Source organism: Lactuca virosa, chromosome 1, assembly GCF_052849685.1.
Source record: "Lactuca virosa cultivar CGN04683 chromosome 1, Lactuca_virosa_CGN04683_v6, whole genome shotgun sequence".
NCBI lineage: Eukaryota > Viridiplantae > Streptophyta > Magnoliopsida > Asterales > Asteraceae > Lactuca > Lactuca virosa.
In genome coordinates this window covers 15,608,960-15,632,895 of record NC_136426.1, presented here as the reverse complement: position 1 = coordinate 15,632,895, position 23,936 = coordinate 15,608,960, and the positions used below count along the sequence as shown (strand labels likewise).

Genomic DNA, 23,936 nt, shown 5'->3' with positions numbered 1-23,936 from the left:
ATTGGTCTAAAACCGTCTTAAAATGACTATTTTATCTCTATATGTGACTTTTTATTGTTTTTGTTTTTGGGAACCACCAATATTATCTCACTCTTCTACCATGCACGTTAAAAATATCTAGTGACACCCAACCCGCTCACCTCTCGCCTCTGGCAACCACCACCATTCATCTCTGACAATCACCATGTTCACCTCTGACAACCACCAATAGTCAAATCCAAAATAATAATAATAATAATAATAATAATAATAATAATAATAATAAATCAAACTTGTAACCTAAAAATTTGATGAAATCAAATCCAGAATAATCCGAAAGATATATGATGAAATCCATGATGATCCCAAATTTAAACCTAAGCAACTTTCCCATTTCCATTGTTGATTATAATACCTTCCACACAAAAAAAAAAAAAAAAAAATCCTAAAGACACATAATGAAATCAAATCCAAGATAATCCCAAATTTAAACCTAAGGCAACATTCCCGTTTCCATGTTGATTATAATCCCTTCTAAAAAATCTGAAGGACACATGATGAAATCAAATCTAGAAAAGTTCCAAAAATCAATCCTAAATCAAACTTTGTTTAACCTTTCTATTTCAGTTGGTAATTATAATACATTCCAGAAAGATGTCAAAGAAACATGATAAAATAAAATCCAGAAAAAAAAATCCCACAAGCAAACGTGAAATAAACCATGTGAAACCTATATTTGTTTTGCAAAAGACTTATATCTGTGAGATTGTAACATCTGGATTATTCGAGGTACTTTAATTTATTATATTTTGGATTTTGGGCAGTACCACGTCGTGGTGAAGGCATCCCACAACATGGCGATGGTCGTTGTATGGTTTGAGTACCATGCTTTGTGGCAGACTGAGAGGTGATGTAGTGGTTCGAGTACCATGATTCGTAGCAGTTAATGCTTGCGTTTTTCAGTTATTCCGTCGTGATTGATTAGGTGGAGATCGAATGCGATAGAGTATGAGGTCAGAGGGTCATGTTGAACGAGCTTCCACGAAGCATCCCTTGTGAGGGAAGTCGAGATGATTCCAAGGTATTTTTGAGCGAGATGTCGGACGAAGTCGCGAGACTCGAGGATGAGTAGAGATGGCGTTTATGGAGGATTGCGGCCCGAGTTGAGCAATCAACCGATATTGGAGATGTCACCTTCTGTGACCTAAGTGGTGCTATTTCCGTTTCCTGTGGGAAAACATAAGAGGTGTTGAGATTTCGGTTTCTGAGCTTGGGGGTAAACCCTGAGGGTTAGCATTGATGGCGATCTTCCACCAGAGTATTTGGGCAGTATGTCTGCCGCGAGGTAATGATATGGCATGAGCAGGTCGTCAGTGGGGACTGAGATGGTCAAGGACAAGGATACACCCTATTTGAGTATAGTAGGGCATGTATTAGCTGCAACGTCGGACGATCAAGAAGAGGATATTGGGGCGGTGGCTCTTATTGTCTATGATGAGTATCGAGTGTGATAATGAGGTCTCCGCTCTTATTACAACCCACATGATGGAACGTTGGTTGAGGAGTCTAGGATGAGGAGTATGATAGTGCATTATTTCCAGACTAAGAGCCAGGGTTACTACTGGACAGTTGAGATGTCCGGTAATGGGATAGTATGAGACTCTGAATGACTAGAGGCAGTCATGATGAGAAGTTTCTGAGGATTTCATCTAAGATTCAGGGTATTTGGAGTTGCTTGATCTCTAGCGGGGAGATCATCGAGCGTTGCGCAGCACCTTCCAAGGGTAGGTGCGATGTTACTGGTAGAAACAGTCTGTGGGATAGATTGTTAATGCGCCAATCGGTGTTGGGTCGAACCCTGAGTGGGGGAGAACCGGGTATTTTATTGAAGGGGTCAGAAATTTGTTCAAGAGCGGTTAGAGAACTGGATATAGAGACCTGCGGAACGGAGTCATGAGACCAGGGTTATTAGTGGTCGAGGCGAGGTGCAGAGCAAGGTAATGCAGGTCGTGCGTGTTCGAGAAAGGATGAGGGTCTCAACGGCAGGTGGATGTTGATCGGAGACCTTGTGGTGGTCAGGAAATTTTCAAGGTTGTAATGGTGAATTCGAGGGGGTTGGCTCGTAAGGTTAGTTCGGCGGTTGAGAATTTCTGGTGCAATGTATGGGCTGGTATATGCAGTTAGGAAGGGCAGAAGTGATTAGGCAACCAACTTCCGGGTCGTTATGGGTATGTATGAGTTCTGAGCATTATAGGAGGGAATTTCGGATTGTCGTCAACATTTTCTGGGTCAGTGACCATTTCTCCGTGTTTCAAATAGAGAATTGGAATATTCCGAGATTTCATGTTGTGTGACAAAAAGATCAGTGGTGAAAGGAATTCTGCAGGGATGAGTTGCGTATCAGAGTATGATGTCGTAAGTAGGAGATCAGTGGCTGAGGCAAGACACCGTGAGGTTCTGTGATGGTGTACCGAAGTATCCGAGTTTAATGCCTTGAATTTCGGGTTATTTTGGGTCTTGAGTTTGAGATGGCAAGTGGTGTATCAAGTATCTATGGTTCCAGTGGAAGCCCTTCGACTAATGGCAGCAAGTGAGGAAAATGGATTGCAGTGAGAAAAGGGGTTTGGTCGTGACGGTTTCCGTCAGGAATTGTGATGCATAATTTGGATAAGTGTGAGCACCTATCTATGTTGGTCCGCGGAGCATGAGTTAGTGGACGCAGTAGGGTGTTGTGATGCTACGGGGAGCCGTAGTACTCATTAGTCAGTGAGAGGTTGTTGTGATGCTACGGGGAGTCGTAGTACTCACTAGTCAGTGGGAGGTTGTTCTGATGCTACGGGGAGCCGTAGTACTCACTAGTCAGTGAAAGGTTGTTGTGATGCTACGGAGAGCCGTAGTACTCACTATTCAGTGAGAGGTCGTTGTGATACTGCGGGGAGCCGTAGTACCCACTAGTCAGCGAGAGAATGTCGTGATGAAGTACTCTCTGATCAGAGCATGACGCAAAAGAGTCTTAAGCTTGGGTAGCCCTAATATTTGAGTTTGTGGAAGCCTGGTGGTCGAACCAGGGGTGAGACTGGGGTCTCCATATTTGTCGGGAGTCGTTATATTCTGAATTGAGTAGTGGTTGTCGCAACCAAAAAGGAAGTGGATAAGTGGGGTACGTATGGGTTGCGGGTCATGAGTCATGAGTCGAGTGGTTCATTGGAACGAGTGGTTCCAACTCTGGGTCAGACCAAACTCTCGAGTTTGAATTTAGCTCTGATGGTGTGATGGGTAGGCAAGATGAGATTCTGGATTCTGAGGTGGGTTCCATGTTGAGGGGTATTGTTGGTCATCTGATGTCTTAGACCTGTGTAGGTCAGTACTCGGGTACGGGAGGTACCGCGAGATGCATGGAACTATGTGCAGGAGATGACAGAGGTCGGGGTTGAGTCGATCTTTAATTGGGATTGTAGTATTCGTTTGGGGCGAAAATAACTTTGTGACTTGTGTGTCACAATGGACCGAGATAGTGTTGTGGGAAGGAAGGCGGCGAGACGTGTTGGGCATGTAGTGGGTAACCTTTGTAGTCCCAACTGTGAGGTCGAGAGTAGACCAGGTGCTAAATGATAAAAGAGATATATGGGGGAAAGTGAAGGATTACGATTTTTAAATGTTTGAGGAGTTCTGAGCGAGCACGATCATTTTGTTCTTGTGTCGGAGAACATGGTGTTGAAAGTTTATTGTTCGGATGGGTTTGGATGGTAGTTCGATGGATGAGCCCTGGTGAGAGGTGAACCCTTCCGTTCCTTGGGGCGTGATTCGGATCGTTTTGTACGTTTGGTATGAGTAATCGGTAGTCGATTGTCGGATTTTGTCTTGTGAGAATTAGAGGAGCAGTGAGCTATCAGGGTATGATATCGAGGAGTGAATATCATGGTGATAGCTTGAGTGGGCGGTATGGCGGCGGGCCAGGCCACTGGAGTTTCCAGATTCTGAGAAGGTCAGAAGGGGGCATCTTAGCGGCAAAAGGGTTGGTATTGTTCCAGACTTGGGAATTTCGATGTGGATTCAGGTGTCCATGGGAAAATATATCGTTGTGGTATGAGATCCTTTCGGTAGTGCCTTTCGGGTTGTTGGATTCAATCTATGTGTGGTTAAGGAGCGATTTCGAGGGCGAAATCTAATTCAAGTGGGGGAGAATTGTAACATCCTGATTTCTGAGGTATAACATTTCTATATGTAAGTATGAGTTTGCTTGGGTGACTCGACGATTTGGTGCCTCAACTCGTCGAGTAGGGTCGCGACTTGGTGACGTGTTTAATGAGTGGACTCGACGAGTCGGGTATCTGACTCGTCGAGCCAGCGCTGCTGAGGGAAACCCTAATTTCCCGGGTTTGTGACCTATTTAAAGGCTCTTATGGCCTTCATTTGCGGCCACACTTCCCCTTGAGAGACCCCAAATCGATCCAGAGAGCTTAGAGAGATAGAGGGAGCTAATTGCTTCATTTTGGTGCATTCTTGCAAGGAAGAAGGAGAAGGTTCAAGCTTGACTGACTAGAGGGGCTCAGATCTTCCACTATTTCATTCAAGGCTGTTGTTGGAGGTATGAATCCATACCTGTTTCCATATGATTAGTAGATCTCTTGAACTTAGGGATTCTTTACCCTCTTTTAAGTTGAGATATGATCATGAGAAGTCCTTTTGAGGTTTAGACACCACATCTGGACCTTGAGAGGTTCAGATAGTCCCAAGAACCCAACTTATTCAGTTACATAAGAATATTGAACCAAAGACACCATTTTAAGGGTTATTTTGTCAATTAGAGCTAGATGAGTGATGCATGGTCATAAAGGTCGAACCTTTACGTGATTAATGAGCCTTGAGTGCATAGATCTGAAGTTTGGGAAAGTGTCTTGCACTAAAATGAATGAATGCAAAAGAGTCTGAATAGACTCGCCGAGTCGCGTCGCTGACTCGGCGAGTAGCCTAAGGTTTTATCCCGATGAACTGAGTCAGGTGGTGACCCGGCGAGTTAGGGGTTAGCTCGTCGAGTTGGAGCTTGCTGGGGTTGCCATGAATCGACTGGACTCGACGAGTCTGGTCAAAAGTTGGACTGTTGACTTTTGTTGACCTTAGGGTTTGGTCAAGATGAGTGTAAGAAGTCAGGAAGGGTAGAATGGTCTTTTACCCTTCTGAGAGAGAGAGAGAGAGAGAGAGAGAGAGAGAGCATAAGGAGGGTATAGGCTAGCCTTTGAGAGCCATTGTTAACTAGAGGTAATTTTTGTATGCGATTAGGCGGAGCCTAGATCAGTGTTTCGAGTACGAGATCATCCGAGTTTACCCGAGGTGAGTCTTCTCACTATACATTACCTAGAGTGGTATTTATGTGTGACCAGAAGGTCTTATGTGCTTGCTTGTACATCTTGGATATGTGATATTATGCTATGAATTATTTAGACCGAACCGGAAGGTTCAACGATTTATGAGGCCGGAAGGCTCAACCAGACCAGACCAGAGGGTCCAACGAGCTACGGGACTGGAGGGTTCAGCTGAGACACAGTGACCAAAGGGTCTTACAGAGTATAGCCTCGAGTGACGAATTTGTTGTATGTGGTATTTTGGGGAACTCACTAAGCTTCGTGCTTACCGTGTTATGTGTTATGTGTTTCAGGTTGTTCTCAGGATCGCGGGAAGGCATCGGCTTGATTGTACACACCAGTGAGAGCGTTACGTTTTGAGGATCCTGGATTTTAACCGAGTAATTAAGAAGTTTTGAGTTGTAAACTTAATAAAAGAGATTTTGTGAAATACATTATGAGAGCTATGTGATTTAAAATGAAAATTTGTTTTGAAAATTCACGTCGTTACAAGTTGGTATCAGAGCCTTGGTTTGAGGGATTCGGATGCACCTTCGGGTAAATCTGGACTCAAACTGAGGATTTGAGAAAAAATTTCAAGGAAATGATTTTTCTAAAACGAACAAGAGTTTCTAAGAGAACACGAGAAGGAGCAGTATGTACAATCAGCCAGAGCCCGAACGCTGATTTCCCAAAATACCATATTTGCGCTATGAGATATTTTGTGATATTCTGCATGCTAGAGGATAGGCTAGGTATTTCATATTTTAGGACTAGAGTGGCCTGATTTGTGATGCCTTAGCCTAGGAGTTGTTGTTATCTGTGATGTGCTTCCGAGTATGTGCTGAGTAAGAGTATCCAGCAGGAATATTACAGAGATAGAGTTTCGAGTAGAGGAGTAATCTAGGAGAGACACCTAGATGAGCATTGGAGGAACCTACTGAGAGAGTAGCTAGATGCCCGCGTGGGGTAGAGTTGCCTGAGTTCGGTGACACCTGTTGAGTATGAGCAGAGCAATAGAGTTGTAACCTAGAGTGGGTTTTACGTGTTTAGTCGATGCCCGAATGTTGCTTGCTTCGTGCTTTTTGGAACTCCCGATGATGGGAGTCAGCTACCAAGTGAATGTGACGATATTCAGGAGGTAGATGGCTAGTATCATAAGGAGTTCTTCAGCAGCTGATGGCGGGAAAGAGTGAGAACCTAGGAATGGGATATCATGTCTAGAAAGTTAGGATTTTTATGTTTTTATTTGATGCTAGAAACGTTCTGTAAATGGGGATCTAGTAGTCTTCAAGAGAAAGTTCTTAATAGGCTAAGCCACGTTAGGTTCTTGCCCTTTTTAGGTCTAGAAATGGGATATCTATCCCTTAGAGAGTGTAAAGGGATAAAGTTGGAAACTTTATCCACTTGGACATTGGAATGGACTAGATCTGGGCTTTGGAGCCCTTAAGATCAAGGAAATCGACTTAATGCATTAAGTTGTTGGGAAGCCCAATGCCCACAGCATGGCTAAGGTCTCCACGGCGTGGCGGTTGGGCTAAGACTCGACTATTTTGTCATTTGGTGGCTATAGTGTGGCCAATGATGGCCACAGCTTGGCGACCTACTGTAGTTGACTTTGACTTTAACCATTGACCTTGACCAAGTTTGACATAGGGGTATTTTGGGTATTTTGAGTTGTATTTGAGAATTGGTCACTATTTGTTGGATAGGTGACCGGTAGAGCTAATATTTGGAGTTGTGTCCTGTTCAGCGATCATTTCAGACTGAGAGGTGAGTTTTCCTCACTGTTCTTGTGGGTCGAAGTCACCAATTTCGACCCATTAGTTATGTATCCTGGTATATAGAGGATGTTGCTATGATGTAGTGATCCGTTACATCTGTGTCTTGGTATATAGGATGTAGTATGTGGTATGTAGATCTACCTGATTATCTGCTGACTGGTTATATGTTTATTTGTGTGTTGGATATATGTTATATGTTATGTATATGTCTACATAGTATGGTTGGGGTGAGGTAGTACTGCTTTGTGCGGTAGCCAACAAACCCGGGAGCAAGCCAGACATAATTTGTGGGCCTGAAGGGCAAGCCAGACTTATGGTGTGGGTTCGGGAACAAGCCAGATATGAGTTGTGGGCCTGAAAGGCAAGCCATACTTATACTGTAGGCTCAGAGATAATCCAGTCTGTTAGTTGTGGACCCAGTATATGTTGTGTGTGTTGATACTTTGGGGAACTCACTAAGCTTTGGCTTACAGTTTTAGTTTATTGTTTTAGGGACTTCAGATGACTGTGACAAAGCGAAGGCGTGATCGTGCACATCCTTTGGTTTGACGTTATTTAGATTTTTGGATACTCTGATTACTGAAATACACTTTTGAAACAATGGTTTTGTAAACAATTATGATTTTGGGTTGTTTTTGAAAAGTTAAAATTTATTGTGATTTTTAGGATGTTACAGAGATCGTGGTATGAGATGCGACAAATTCCCCACAATCTGTATGTGTGAAATTGTTATTTTCAAAATATTTATCGTTTGTGAGATCATGATTTTGATAAATATCATATCCCAAACCATATAGATGATTTATGTAATTTACTCTAACTAGTATTTGAGTCGTCTCATGCGTTGTGACAGAGAAATCGTTTGCAATTAATAAAAATGAAAAGTATTAAAAAAAATGAATAAAAAAGTAAATTTAATGTGTAGGGTAATCTTTTGCAATTCGGAATTTCGGATATAGAATGTGATTTACAAATGTTAACAATCTATATATAGCATGGTGACAGTTATACAATGTCAAGTGGACCATAAAAATATCAAAATAAAATTTTGATCCAAACAATTATGTATCGAGTGGGCGGACAAAATAAGGTTTGAAAGTGTATCTTAAAGAAACTAATAAAAATGAAAACTATAAAAAAAATATGTAAGGAACTGAATATGTAACTTTAAAATATAGTAAGGGACGAATATCACAATTTTTAATAGGGAGAATTTCATATATGTCTTTCTTAAACATCAAAATATCGTATTTACCTAACTTAATTTTTAAATATCATATTTAACCTTCATAAAATTTCTAAATATTATATTACCATTCATAAAATTTCAAAATATAATATATGTCCTTTTTAAACATCAAAATATAATATATGTCCTTCTTAGATATCAAAATATCGTATATACATTTTTTAAACATCAAAATGTCAATGGTAATATCTAAAATATCATCCATCTACAACATGATAATAATCAACAACAATAAAAACTAAATAATCAAAATATATACGTTCCATAGAGTGGGTTGAAAATGAATCTTTTTGTTTGTCAAGAGGACGACATTCCAACAATTTAGAAATTCACATTCCGTTATCATAGACGTAAGGATAATATGGTTAAATTTTGTAATTATTATAATAATCCTAAGGTATAAAAAATGATTATAAATTATTAAAAACATTATAAAAAAGGATTTGGGCAAATATGATATTTTGAAGGTTTATGAAGGGTAAATATGATATTGAGAAATTAAGTTGGGCAAATATGATATTTTGAGGTTTAAAATGGGCATATATGAAATTCTTTCTTTTTAATAATAATATTTAATTTTAAAATTATAAAGGATAAAAACTTTAGATCAAAGTTTTTTTAGAAAGAAAAATATAAATGTGAAAATATATTATAACAACAGTCAAAATCATTATTTTTAGATTTTTTATCTTATATTATACGAGTAAAAGTTATAATGTAATATGATTTTAGTTATTTTGGGTATGAAAATAACCGAACGAGATAACTAATAGCTTGTAATCACAATATCACATAACCGACATTACAAATTAATACTTATATAATTTGAAATGTGAAAGCATCTTAGCATGTGGGGATGTATTCAACTAACAATTCATAGATGCATGCATGTTCATCGATTCAATTTATTAATTATTATATAATTTAAGGAAGACTTTTTTTTTTATATTTAAAATTTAAGGAAGACTTATTCATAAAATACCGGATATTACCGACATTTTGAGATTATAAATTCGACTACTTGCACTAAAACATATGCCAATATGAAGGATCTTCACTAAATTTATTGGTTAATTTTATTGAATCTTTCGGTATGTCATAGGTTGTCGAACTTGGAAACGGAAAAAATAAAAGAGAAGATATTGATGTTTTAATTTGTCAAAGTTAAAATGAGATAATCTATTTTTGAGATTGCATATAGATAAATAAAAGTTGTTTGTAAGCAACTTTTGAGTTCAATTCTCGCCTAAAAATATAGTATCATATTCTATATTTTAGTTCGACATTTGGTTTTTGTTTTTGTATTATTTCGGTTTTGTTACTTTCGGTTTGATTTCGGTATTTTTCTTACTTCTAAGTTCAAATTAAATTTACTTTTCCGAATCGAACCAATACCACACCTTATACTCGGTTTGGTATTCAGTTCCGGTACCGTACCAAACTCACATAAATAGTAAATGTATTGTTAAAGTTTCATTAGTACAAATTAGTCCCTCAACTTTGAACTTATTCATTTTTAGTTTATTCTTTTGTATAATTTAGTCTTTATTTAATGATTTCGGTTATATGATTTTTTTGTGCTTAACAAAATGGGTATTTCAATAATACAATAATTAATTATATACAAATAATTTACTTTGGTCATAATTTTTTGATAATATAATTTATAATTATGTTGTAATAAAAAGATTTGTCCTTCAATTTTGAACTAATGCAAATTGTTAGATCAACACCTCGTTTTCAACACGGAATCGTTCATCCACTCGACTCGAGATAAGCCCTGACCTTGCAAAGTATGTTAATGTTTCTAAGTTTCATTGTAAACAATAATTATGTGTTTATGCTTTTTATCTATAAAAGCAAGATACTTACATTTTCTTAGTCTTTAACTTACTAAGGGAACTTTCTCTTGATTTAGTCCAACTTAGCAATAAGAGTAAAATATGTTGTTATTACTCTTAGAACTTTGATCCATGAGGCATCTATAAAAGCAAGATACTTACATTTTCTTAGTCTTTAACTTACTAAGGGAACTTTCTCTTGATTTAGTCCAACTTAGCAATAAGAGTAAAATATGTTGTTATTACTCTTAGAACTTTGATCTATGAGGCACACCATTCTCTTTGGTTTTAATATTAGTTCTAGATCGAAAAAATAGCAATGCACTTCTGTATAGTTGTTTATTAAAGAATCTGACTTTATTTAGTCTGTTAGAACATTGTATCTTTAGTTTTTTTATGGCATCATACTTTGGTTTTTTTCTATAGCATCACACTTTCATTTTCTTTTTCCTATCACGGCTTTTGACTAGAGCAATTTTAGATATTGGTTATTATCAAGTCCTATTGCCATTTCTTCTTATTACAGCATAAAAACGCCAAATTGCCAACAACATGGCATGATATAAAAAAACAATTTCTCCCTAATGTAGAATGATAGAAAGGCCAATAGAATGTGGATTGGCATCCTTATCTGACCAACTGCTAAAAATCTCAACCATTAAAATTCAAAATGAACACCAAATATAGATATAAAAGGCCTAAATAGTATGCCTCATCGTCATCCAAGGGTTCCAGCTAAAAAGAGTGGGAGTCCAAAAGTCTAATTCCTAGTTAATTATTATAGGTGGCTTAAGATGAAAACTATGGTACCTCATGCTTCCAGTCTTAATGGAGCTTTCAAACAATTTCCATAAAGGGACCAAAATCAATTCATAAATCAAAAGAAACTTAAGTTTAACAAATGTTTTTAACAGTTATCAAACACTCAAAATACTTGCAAAACAAATCAATCTCAACAGTATCATATAATAATGAAAGACAATTGAAATAAAAAGGTTTGACTCCTACCAAATGAAATGTCTGATATTGTTTTTGCTCAACAATCGACAGTACCAAATGCCAATTCATGTTTTTGATAATGGTATGGCTGATAAATCCAATCCAAAACATATTCACAACTTCCCAAACATATTGACATTCTAAGTTGATTGATATTAGACATATATAATATACAATCTTCTAAATCGACAAATTAGAATTGATTCTTTTATGTTTATTATTATCTCATATTTTCTAGCTAGATATTCTATCCTTTTTATTGTATTTTGTATAAAAGGATTTTATGATCCCTAAATGAAATAATAGAGATATCGATTTTACCATGGTATCAGAGCAGGAAACCTAGCTGCTCTGTGAAACCCTAAACCTCCATCGCCATGGCAGCTGACGATTGCAAATCTTCAAACAAGAATGGCAACAACAACACACCAGATCATGACTCTCCTTACTATATTCACCCACCTGATTCACCTAGACAGTTGCAAGTCAGTGAGCCTTTGTCTAATAAAAACTACATTGATTGGGTCCAGGAAATGGAGAACTTCTTGTTCGCCAAGAACAAGATTGGCTTCATAGACGGCACCATTGTGAAACCAGAGAAGACATCGAAGGAGTATATGGTATGGATGAGATGTGATGTTATGATAAAGGGATGGCTTACTACAGCCATGGAGAAGGAAATAAGAAGAAGTGCCAAGTACGACAACACTGTTTCGGAAATATGGTTGGATCTTCGTGAAAGATTTGGAAAAGAAAGTGCTCTTAGGGCTTATGAACTGAAGAACCAACTTACCACCACCCCACAAGACTGGACTTCTATGTCTGCCTACTACACCAAGTTACGATCCCTATAGGATGAGATTCAATCTACCTTCCCTATACCAAAGTGCACTTGCAATGGCTGCACTTGTGGGATAGGGACGTCTCGTTAAACATCAGGAGAAGGAGAAGTTGTATGAATTTCTCATGGGCTTGGATGGTGACTTTAATGTCATCAAAACTTAAATACTCGATACTTCACCAACATTGAATCTGGGATCTGCTTATCACCTTGTCGCTGAAGACGAACGCCAAAGGAACATCACTAACAATAAGAAACCTTCCATAAAGGTTGCTGCCTTCAAATCATGTGTGCCCAACAAGCGATACGGGAACTCTTGGAAAAATAACAAATCAAATCAAAGTTCTACAAAGCGAGAGACTGATATCCAACACTGCACCTTTTATGATAAATATGGTCACAATCCTGATGGGTGTTTCAAACGTATTGGGTACCCAGATTGGTGGTTGGGCAAGGGAAAAGTGGACAAAGACAAACCAAGAGTTGCTTGTGTTGACACCAGCCCTATCCCAGGTCTTACAACAGACCAGTACGAAGCCTTCTTAAAGCACTTTGGAGGACCCATTAAACTGGAAGGTGAATAAACCATGCCAATGGCTAACATGACGGGTAGATTGGATGATGAAATTGATTAGGTCGTTGACTCTGGTGCAATTGAACATACGAATTATGTGATAACCCGGAATTTTTGGATCAAACAAGGTCTAAATTGTAACCCTATTACAATGAACCCTTGAAAGCTAAAAGGGCATAGGTGCTTGCACATGAAAGTGTACACTTTGGAAGCCACATACAAGGTAATCTCTTGAAAGTAAACAAGTTTATCAAGGCAAAAACTAGACAAATGGATTTGATTAAGAATCACATGATATAGATATAAGAACTTGTGTTATGTTGCAACCTTGAATGCTTTAACTTTAAGGCCATCATTTTGAGCTTTCTAAGCACTAGAAACATATACACATTTATAAAAATCACCCAAAACATAAACACACTTAAGGATACCATCTAAGACCGTGAACCCCTCCAAATAGGCCATCCTTTGGTCGTAAACTACCCTAGGAACCTAATGTATGGCCGTGAACACCCCCTTAGTGGACCTTGGGCGTAAACACCATCCTAGGAAGGATCTTAAGGCGTAAACACCTTGGTGGACCACATTATGGGTGTAAACTACTTAGGGAATCCATTCTTTGGGCGTAAACATCATGGTATACCACATAAGGGGCGAAAAATCAAGAGTAAACCCATTTTTGGGCGTAAACACATGTGTTTACACATGTTTACGGATTTAAACAAGGTGAAAACAAGTACATTTGACTTTAAGGTGTGACATTTCACCCCTTTCCAAAGCAATCTCAGTTAAACACATATTACCCACCAGTAATCCAAGCAAGCATCAAATCATCCTCTTTTCCTTTAAGAACGAAAACCACTCCTCACATATCACATTTATCATATGTTGGATTAGTGTCTAAGTCCATAACTATATTTGGTATGTACTTTACCAGGTTGTAGCATGGTCCTTTTGGGTTGCCTTCACCAAAGCAACTGGACTGGATCATTAATGGAGAAAGAGGTTATTAAGGTTTATTAATATATTATAAGAATAATATATTAAAGGAGAAATCATATTAGTTAATTAATATTAGTCAAGAATTAATTAGGAAATTAATTTTGTGATCAAAAGAGATTAATTGAACTTAAGGGAACTGGAATTGCAATTAGAAGATAATTGTTTTGGACCGTGAATCCCTATGGATCAAAGGGTGGACGAAATTAGGGTGGAAGCCTACCTTGAAATCGTCCAAGCCTTATTCCAGAAGGTTCTTTGGACTGCTTAAGGGGTAAGCTATCCAATTAGGGTTTTGGCTGAAACCCTAGCAGCTCAAGTATATAAGGACCCCTAGGGCTACAGAAATCGGCTACAAGAAACCCTAAGAAGTTCTAAGAGCCGATTTTGTGCCTCCATTCCCTCTCTTCTATATCATCTTCTTGCCTTGGTGTTTGTAAGCCATTAAAGGTATTACAATTGTGATACTAAGCTCTTGAAGTTGAAGATTCTTGCTACTTGTGAAAGGTAATCATCTAAACTTGTTTTAGTTGTTATTTTTAAATTTTGTATGCTAGATCTAGGGTTTGTAAGCTTTGGATAAATTTTCATGTACAATAGAGAAACCTAGATCCAAAGCTTTAGGGTTTTTCATGTGCACATAGGAATTTTCTTTTGCTCAAAACCCATCAGTGATATCAGAGCCTTGCTTGGTTTCCATTGTATTTGATGCATTGTATGTTTATTCATTGCTTGAAATCGATTTTTATGCCTTATGCCTGACAGACTCGTCGAGTCCCAAAGTGAACTCGACGATTCAGATGAACTCGGTGAGTTATGTAAGGGACTCGGCGAGTTAGGGTGTCAGACAGAAGGAATTTCGGGATTTTTGGCTTATTTTGACTAGGGATAATTACCAAAATTGTTTTTGATTAATAAAATCTGAATTTTATTGATTCTTTGTGATTATCTTTGTCAAAATAAAAGATATTTATCATTTAATTAGATAATTATTACCTTATTTGATAAACCTTAATTATTTGATCAATTATCTTGCATGAAATTGGATTAGGTCAAAATTAGATAATCATCAATTAATTGTTTAATTATATTATTTGAAGATCTAGATAGTTTTGAAATGTTTCAAGACTTGTCCTCAAGTTTTGGAATTTAAATTTTGATTAAAAAATTTAATTTTGAAATAATTAAATTCCAAACCCTAGAATTTTACAAGTTTAAAATTCACCCCTATACTATTATAATATTATAAGAATAATTATTATATATGTATAAGATAAATGCTAGTCTTACCGTTAGTAGGCCTCATTCACGAAGCCGATCTATAAGGGGGGGTATAAGGTTGCTGCCTATAAAATGGCAGTTTAATGGGTGTCCACTCTCACCCACCGCTTCCTTGATTAGTGGAGGGTCGTTAGCCGAACGGGTAGGATAGGGAGACTAATTCCTCATTAAAAAGTATAATGATTAATAAAGTAACTAAACGTTTTTTCATAAAATTACCAATCTTAGTTACTTTAGGAAAAATGTGAAAATGATGTTATTCCATCAAATTACACTTTGTACCCTTGCCAAGACGTTAGTGGAGAGTGGGTGGTTAACCGGCACACTAATTTGGGTCTAGCAAAAGTGGCAAAGGGTGACTCGTTGTTTGTCATAGATCAATGGAGCGTGTGTGGCTAACCGGCACATTGATTAGGTGATTGTAACATCGAGGGCACCAAGTACATTTGCATGGTCATTCACACCTTGTTTGTGATCCTCGGTATCCCAGTCACAAACTTGAAGGGCATATCGAGATTTAAACATGTCATTGAAAAATTCAATGAATCTCAAAAGATATAGGAGTTTCAATACATTTAAAACTTAATCTTTTTCGTTTTTCATGGTGGAAATTAGTGAATTGTCATTCGCTTACCTTCAAATTATTTGCAATTTAAATTACGGCATCCCTCTTTTAAGTTGTGAATAATGTTGTTGGATCCTAGCCCTAATTTCTCATTTGGGTGTTTAATTGGGATTCTTATCTAATCAAACTTTGTCTCTTTTACTTTTCAGATGTCGAACTCAAACAACGCTTCAGGCTCGAACTCTTCCGGCTCATTCTCACTCATGAATTTGTGTGGGAGGGTGATCTTTGATGGGACCAATTTTAATGATTGGATCCGCAACATCCGAATGGTTACCCGCTACGAATAGGAGTATGTCCTCGATAAGGATTTGAAGGAAGTAAATATCAACACTGCTACTCCCGAGGAGATTGCTGCCTTTGAGGCCCATGAGCGAGATGCTACGAAAGTCCATTGCATCATGAGGCCTCAAACCACTACCACCATGAGGCCTCAAAGAAATCATGTTCTGCCAAAGCATTTGAATGATTACATTGTGCAGCTTCCCCTTTGGTTAATCTCACTCAATCCGCACCAAATCAAAGCTCCTCGATGGTACACCCAATTGCCAATTTTTATCTTATAATAAACTTTCTAACTCTCATAAAAATTTCTTAGCGATCATCACCTCAAATGATGAACTGGTTTGCTTCAAACAAGCCATGAAGGATCCTCGTTGGATTGATGCCATGAAAAATGAGATTCAAGCTCTTGAACAAATGAGACGTGGACTTTGGAAACGCTCCCAAAAGGCAAATTTGTTATTGATTCTACGTGGGTCTACAAAATAAAGTACAATCCTAATAGGGAAATCGAACAATACAAGGCGAGACTTGTTGCAAAAGGCTTCACACAAAATGAAGGAGTGGATTTTCATGACACCTTTGCTCCCGTTGCAAAGCTTGTTACTGTACAAAATTTATTGGTTGTTGCTACTAAGAAAGATTAGATGGTTCATGAACTTGATGTCAATAACGCCTTCTTGGATGGAAATTTGGACAAAGAAGTTTACATGAAGATGCCTCAAGGATTTTCTAAAGAAAATGACACTAAAGTTTTCCGTTTGAGAAAGTCTCTCTATGGTCTCAAGCTAGCCTCCAGGAATTGGTACAAGAATTTTACTACCACTCTCTTGGGTCTTAATTTCAAACAATCAAAATCTGATCACTCTCTATTCCTTCATAAACAAGGTAGCACTTTCATTGCAATTCTTATCTATGTTGATGACGTGATCATTATGGGTAACAATGCCAACAAGATCCAAGAAATAAAGACGTGCATGCATGCTAAGTTTAGCATCAAGGATCTTGGAGTCCTAAAACTTCCGAAGGGGTGGTTCCCAATCAAAGAAAATTCACCCTTGACATTTTGAAGGACAGCGGTATGATGGGAGCTCGCCCCATTTCATTTCCAATCAAACAAAATCTTAAAATTGGTCAAGATGAAAACCAACCAAAGGTTGATGCGAACCAATATCGATGTAACAACCCAATATTTTAAGTCAATGTAATGACCTAAAGTTAAATATTGTAACCTACTTTTGAGATAATAAAAATAGCGTCAAAAATGAAATATTCAAAAATCTCAATTTGGAGGTACTAAGTGGTAGATATCGTAACAAGGTTTTCAAAAATATAAAGAACACTAAAATTCGAGTTATAACGAAGGAGTTATGACCAATCGAAGATCCGCAACAAAACCTGTAAAACACTATTAAGCATAAAACGCGAAATTTCAATAAAATACTTTTTAGCCTTAGGTATCTAAATGAAAGTCGTAGATATCATTAAATTGTAAACGTACATAAAAAGAATGTCTAAATCTGACTTCATATGAAGAAGTTGTGATTTTTCTAAGTTTCGGATATAGCAGTAGACAGCTAAAAACTCGAAATAGAGATCGAGCGACTTTTAGCCGACGCAACCTTAACGAGAATCGAAGATCTCGATAATAGTAGAACAACGGTAAAAAGACAAACGAAAACGGACGTCGGATGAAGAAGTTATGGATTTTAGGACTTTTCCAGTCCCGGCGTGTTAAAAATATAATATAGAAAATAAAGTCAAAATTAGCCGACGGAGTCTAAACGAAAGTTGTAGAGCATAATCTCACCTACGCGTGGATATAAAGAACGTCAAAATCGGAACTCGTATGCGAGATATATGAATTTCTGAAGTTCGGGACACGAAACCCCACACTGTCAGAAAACTCACGACGTGAGCCAGAAGCTCACGACATGAGCTGGTGACTGATGTGTGCCAGAGACGGGCTATCAGACGTCGAGTATACGGAAGGGATAATATCAAAACTCACGACGTGAACCACCCCAAGTTCACGCCGTGAATCCCAAAAATCCACCCTATAAATAGAAACTGAGGGCTTCGGTTTTGGCTGCTCATTTCTATCCCCTCTCCTACTTTTACTCTGTTTTAAGCATCCCAAGACTACCCCGACGCCCCAGTTACGTGTCCAAGCCCTGACGGAAGCCCGAAGTTTCCGAGAAACTTGCTTCTTTCCAGTCGAACTGCTGCCCGAATTAAACATCGTCTTCATCAACCCGTCACTCTTACCAAGTGAGTTTATACCCCTATCACTACACTTTCAAATGCTTTTAAATGTTTTTAAACACTTTTAAGGGGGGGAATACAAGTAAACACACGGTTAAACTCGTGTGAAAACATCAATCTTTTGCTTTACTTTCCATATTGTTGTTATAACTATCATACGAAAATGTTGGCATGCAAAACATCTTACGATACCATTTTACCCTCTCGGGATGAAATATGTTTGTAAATAAAAACATGCTTTATTTATATGTTTGCATAACATATCATGACAAGGTTAACCATTTCAACTATAACATTACTTATATATAAGAAAATACAAATCATTGTTATGCCTTTTTCAACATAGTAAAAAGGGTAATCATTTCGGACATAAACACATTCATTTCAATAATACGTGACTTAATTGAGAATATGTGAGTCATTCGTCTTCATCGTACCTATCAAGGTATACAAGAAAGCCCTGTTTTATAACCAGAGTCTCCGCCCGGAGAACGTGATAAGTGTGTATAGATCTATACGGGACTGATGATCCCGTACACTGGCTGTTAGCTTAAGCTGGACCGGCAGGTTAAGGGTGACAAGTGTCATAACATTTCGACGCCTGAAGAACGTCGCTACAGGCAAATCCATCATAGTACGATTATGAAAACTCACAGGATAGACAATTATTATGGTATTATGTTTTTACAGGAAAAGTAATATTACAGTTTTTTTTACGTGAAAATACAAGCTTCCTATAGTTTTGTTCACTAATAAAACTACACATCATCATTTTAAGCATGACATATTTACTTACAAGTTACAGTCTTGGGCATTTAAGACTGTTTCTCACTTTTAGAAAAATATAGGATTTTCCTGGTTCAATACATTCCTTTCATACAAACAACGATTCATAACTCATTTTATAAGAAAATATCGGATTTTCTGGAAAATAAACGTGAACTTTCGAATGGCATACATTTACACAAATAACTACTTATGAACTCACCAACTTAATTGTTGACACTTTTTCTTTGAAATAACTTGTATTCTCACGGAATCGCTAAACACCAGGTTAGCAACTACTTTTGGGGACTAATGCTCTGGCGTTAGCAATATCTTTTGGAACATCATATTGTATTTGACTTTTGAAACATGTAATACAACAATCATGTAAACTTTTCAAATATATATTATGGTGGTGTGTACTTTATTTACTATTCAATTGTTATGATACTGTACATGACGTCCTCCGCCCCCGAATGTTTCCACCGTTCAGGTTCGGGGGTGTGACAATCGGCGACTTATTGGGAGACTCCTTTATTTGCAAGCAACAAGGCCCGACATAGCTTGCTCGGTCAACATTCTCAGCCAGTTCGTTGTGGATCCTAGACAACATAATCTTGATGCTCTTCTGTGTGTTCTTATTTATCTCAAGGCTTCTCCTGGTCAAGGGATTCTTTTGTCGGGATCTGGTGGGAATGATCTTGTGGCCAACCCTGACTCTGATTGGCCTAGATGTCCCATGACAAGGCGTTCTCGGACAGGTTATCTTCTCCTCTTAGTAGGAGCTCCAATCTCTTGGAAAGCTAAAAAACAATCAGTGGTTTCCCGATCTTCCGCTGAAGCTGAATACCGAGCAATGGCCACTACTGTTAGTGAAATCATTTGGATGTGTTGGTTTTTAAAGGAGTTAGGCGTTAATCAACGTGGTTCTACTACTCTTTTTTGTGACAATCAAGTTGCCTGTCACATTTCTAATAATCCTGTCTTTCATGAACACACCAAGCATGTGAAGATGGATTGTTATTTTTTCCGTGAGAGAATGGATTCAAAGGAAGTTTAACCTATGCATATGGATACCAAGTTCCAGCTAGCTGACTTGTAACGCCCGGTTCTCAGGTAAATTCCTTATATTCTAAGTGTTTAATTATTTTGCATATTTGGCCCTTACGTTAGGCGTAATTAAGGTACGCAGAGCGTACCTTGTCGAGACTTGGACACGGGGTTTTCCCCCTAGTATGTTGGGCGTACCTAGAGTACGCAGGGCGTACTCGAGTCAGGGGAAAACCCTAATGTTTGGGTTTTGGACCCTATAAAACCTCATTAACTCCCTTGAGGTTAACCTTATCCTCAGCCTCCATCCTCTAATAATTTTCCCTCAAAACCCTAGCTCCTTTTTAGAGAGTATTGATCTTTTTGTGGGTTTTGGTGTTTTTTTTTTTTGCATATTGAAGAAAGAAGAACCCTTTGGAGAAGCACTTGTTGATTTGAAGCTTGTAGATCCAGACCTTGCTCTCCTTAACCATTCTTCTCGAGATATAAAGTCTCAACCTTATTGATTCATCTCTTAGATCTAGTTAGTTTAGGGTTTTTGGCATATTTTGGTCCCTTGGGTTGATTCATGTGAGTATAAGTTACTCCAGAAGCTTAGGATAGTAGATCTTGATGTTTTTGAGGTCCCCAATGCATAAAAATAGCATTTTTATGGATTTAGCTCAACCATGCATGAGTTGATGGTCATAATACGAAGTTAGAATGTTATAAATAGGTGTTGGGCCTCTTTGAGCCATGCAAAGGCATCAAGTTGACGACTTTATCATTTGAGACATTTCCCAAGAGCAAAATCTGTGATTTTGATGTTTAGACTTAAGGCATTAAGTGCTTAATGTGAATTTGGCCATCAGGGGAGTACGTTGGGCGTATATATGCATACGCTCAGCGTAACGTGTTCAACACCCATTTTCCCCTTGCTGTTACAGCTTGTACGATGGGCGTAATGGTGGTACGCATGGCATACTCAACAGAAGGCCTTTTGGGCCATTTGTGGGCCTTAGGTTTTGGGTCATTCTTGGGCTTTGGATCTTTATGGGCTTAGGCCATGGTTAGATTGGTTAATTGAGAGAAAGGTAAAATGGTCTTTTACCCTTAGCATGTCAGATGATAATTTGGGCTATTTATTATGGGTTATTACCTTGATTATTTATTAGGGTTAATTTTGATATATTCAGTGTGAGAAATTGTAGTAGCAGCAGCCCGAGAGTGTGATTTGTCTATCTTCAGACTGAAGTGGTCTCCTCACTGTACTTGTGGGTCGAATGCACTAATATCGGCCCACTAGATTATGATGTAGGATAGTAGTGATCTTTGTGATACTTACTGATATGTATGTATGTGCTTGTTGTCTTCGTGACTCTTGCTAGTATGATTGTATGTTTAGCTGTAGGAGGTGAAATAGACTTGTACCGGTTGAAAGATACCGAAGGAGTTGGAAGGGACTCGGGTAGTCGGAAGGGACTCAATGGTGAAATAGACATGTATATGCTTTAGTATGATATGTATGTGTGATGTATGGTATGTGGTATTTGGGGAACTCACTAAGCTTTGTGTTTACGGTTTAAATTTATGTTTCAGTTACTTCTGATTCGAAAGAGAAGGGTCCGGCCTGATTGCAACGCATCCACCCGTATTTAGCATTTTTATGATTTTGAGATTTGTACTCTGATAACTATTTTCACATTGGCATAGTTTGATGGTTTGATATGATGATTTAATGAATTTTGGTTGATTTAAAAATGAAAATTTTACTTATGAATTTTTAAGATGTTACATGACTTGTTCACGAAAGGTTTAGGTGCTCAACATCTTTGTTCTCTCTTGGACAAGCTATTTGTGACCTTCATGCTCCAGCTTGAGGGGAGTATTGGAATTGATTATTTTATATTTATTATTATCTCCTATTTTCTAGCTAGATATTCTATCCTTTTATTAATTGTATTGTATATAAAAAGATTTTATGATCCCTGAAAGAAATAAGAGATATCGATTTTATCACTACAATCAAATAATTTGCACCTCGTGTGCAGAAATCAAGTTCAGTAGTTAGTAGGAGTGTACCTCTGTTATCAGCTGCAATAATAATACGCAATCTTCAATTATTTATGTATTCTATTTGCTTGCGCATATTTATACAGATCCATTAAGTTGAAAAGAAACATTACCTAATTAAGAGTGAGAATACGTAGTATCTGTATGTAGATTGAAAAGAGGAATTTTTATTATTGTTTACAACCACGAACATTTGAAGGTTCCCAACATACTAAAAATAAATGATTACCAAAAACTAGAAATCACAACATTAATTTGTTTATTCCAAGTTCAACATCTAGCTATTATAAAAGCATGCATGTTCATTAATGGTGGTAGCAGATGAAACCATGCATGCTTCATTTATTAAGAAAAAGGGCATCTTGAAGAGCCTACACCAATGGTGGAATCTTGGGTGGTGGTCACAGTACTCCCACCCTTGATAAAACCCGCAAGAAACTCTCCTCTATCGTAGAAAAACTGAATCTTCACGATCTTGAATTGTTCATCCAACTGTAAAAGAAAACTCAAATGTCAGAACAACAAACATTAAGTCAAAAACATATTTGTAAGCGACAAGAAGACATATTATAACTTATAAGTATTCTTGACCTCGAATGTGGAGACACCAATCATTTCAACAATTTCTCCTGTAGGCTGCTGACCTTTGAATGGACCTTCCATGTAACCCCAATGCCTGAACTTATATGCAATCACCGGAGGACCTGAGTAAACCTCAAGAACCTCCAATACAAAACCACGAGTAAATGTAGTTGTGAAGATCTTGTGAGCCGTATCCACGGTTTCATCACTAGGATTATACAGTCGTAGATCTTCTGGCAATGAAGTTTGTAGAAACATATTGTATCCTCCACCTATCTTGGCTACATCTTCCAATTTCAAGGGTTTCCTGCCTATATATGAACAATAAGTACGTACATAAGATATATATATAATATATCAACAGTTATATATAGACAACTGCTTTATTATTCGACAGCTGGAGGTTTCCATTCCAATGAGTTTTATACCGTTAACAGAAATTGTGAGCTTTGTGACATCAACAGACTTGTAATCTTGGGGATTCACTTTGTTGAACATCTCCATTTCCCATGTTTTCACAAGATTCTGAACTTGCTCTCCTAGTGAACCTGTTGGCCATATCTTATCCATCCAAATTATAAACATTAATCAGTTTAAATAAGATACACTATTGACTATGCACACCTTGTAGAAAAGTTAACATACTCTTTCACACAATAAACTTTTCTTTACATTTTTGTGATATTTACATTTCTATAACTTATGTGAAAGATTACTTTAGAAACAAGTTCGTGTATTAAGCCATACTGGGATCAATATTATAGTCCAAGTCTAATTAGAAAAAAATTAAAGGGTACAAATGTAAAGATATAAGTATTTAATCAAAACCTTGGTTCTGCCTTCTTCAAAGAGTTTATTGACTGCATCATAGTTAGGTGGTGCACCATACTTCCATTTGGTGTTCTTCTCACCTTCTCCACTCATGAAAGATCTGTACTTGTCTACATCTGAACCTTTGTATTGATCCATTGTTGGGTTTAATTAGCTCTTAATCTTAGGACGTGTGATCTTAATTACTTTATATAGCGCGCAACTGGAAGAGATCCCATATACTTGGGGAGAAATTTACGAAAAGTCTCCATTTGATGAAGTTGGATAAAATTCTAATGGATGCCAAGTTACGTATTTGATGTGCTAGGGACTATTCTTTATGGCCTTTGTATTCTAGTGTAGATTTTGACTTTCAATTTTGGTGCACTTTCAAGAAATATTTTTTAATTAAAAAAATATTACTTTTACCTTTGGGTGATTTCATAAAAAATGCAACGTTGTTTTATTCAGATATAAGTTAAATTTGTTATTGATTCTAGTGTCATCATCTAATTATTTTGGTATTTTTAAAATCTATTAGAATGCAAAGAATATGCTTAGATTAGGTGGTGTAGAGTGTAGAAAACATGATCAGAATAAAGGAAAATTGGATTTT

At 37.5% G+C, this 23,936-nt stretch overlaps 2 protein-coding genes across 2 annotated transcripts; one reads left to right on the top strand and one right to left on the bottom strand.

The window, feature by feature from the left end:
* The first annotated feature begins 11,571 nt into the window (after window positions 1-11,571).
* Window positions 11,572-12,048, top strand: LOC145111618 (uncharacterized). The gene has a single exon (XM_079047882.1). The coding sequence runs from the start codon at window positions 11,572-11,574 to the stop codon at window positions 12,046-12,048; it is 477 nt and encodes a 158-aa protein (XP_078904008.1).
* A 10,027-nt stretch (window positions 12,049-22,075) lies between these two features.
* LOC145133322 (pathogen-related protein-like) lies at window positions 22,076-23,623 on the bottom strand. The gene is made up of 4 exons (XM_079068267.1): window positions 23,339-23,623; window positions 22,939-23,071; window positions 22,520-22,821; window positions 22,076-22,420 (listed from the first exon to the last, which is right to left on the bottom strand). Exons 1-4 carry the CDS (start codon window positions 23,477-23,479, stop codon window positions 22,274-22,276), a joined length of 723 nt encoding a protein of 240 aa, XP_078924393.1. The 5' UTR covers window positions 23,480-23,623; the 3' UTR covers window positions 22,076-22,273.
* Between the last annotated feature and the right edge of the window lie 313 nt (window positions 23,624-23,936).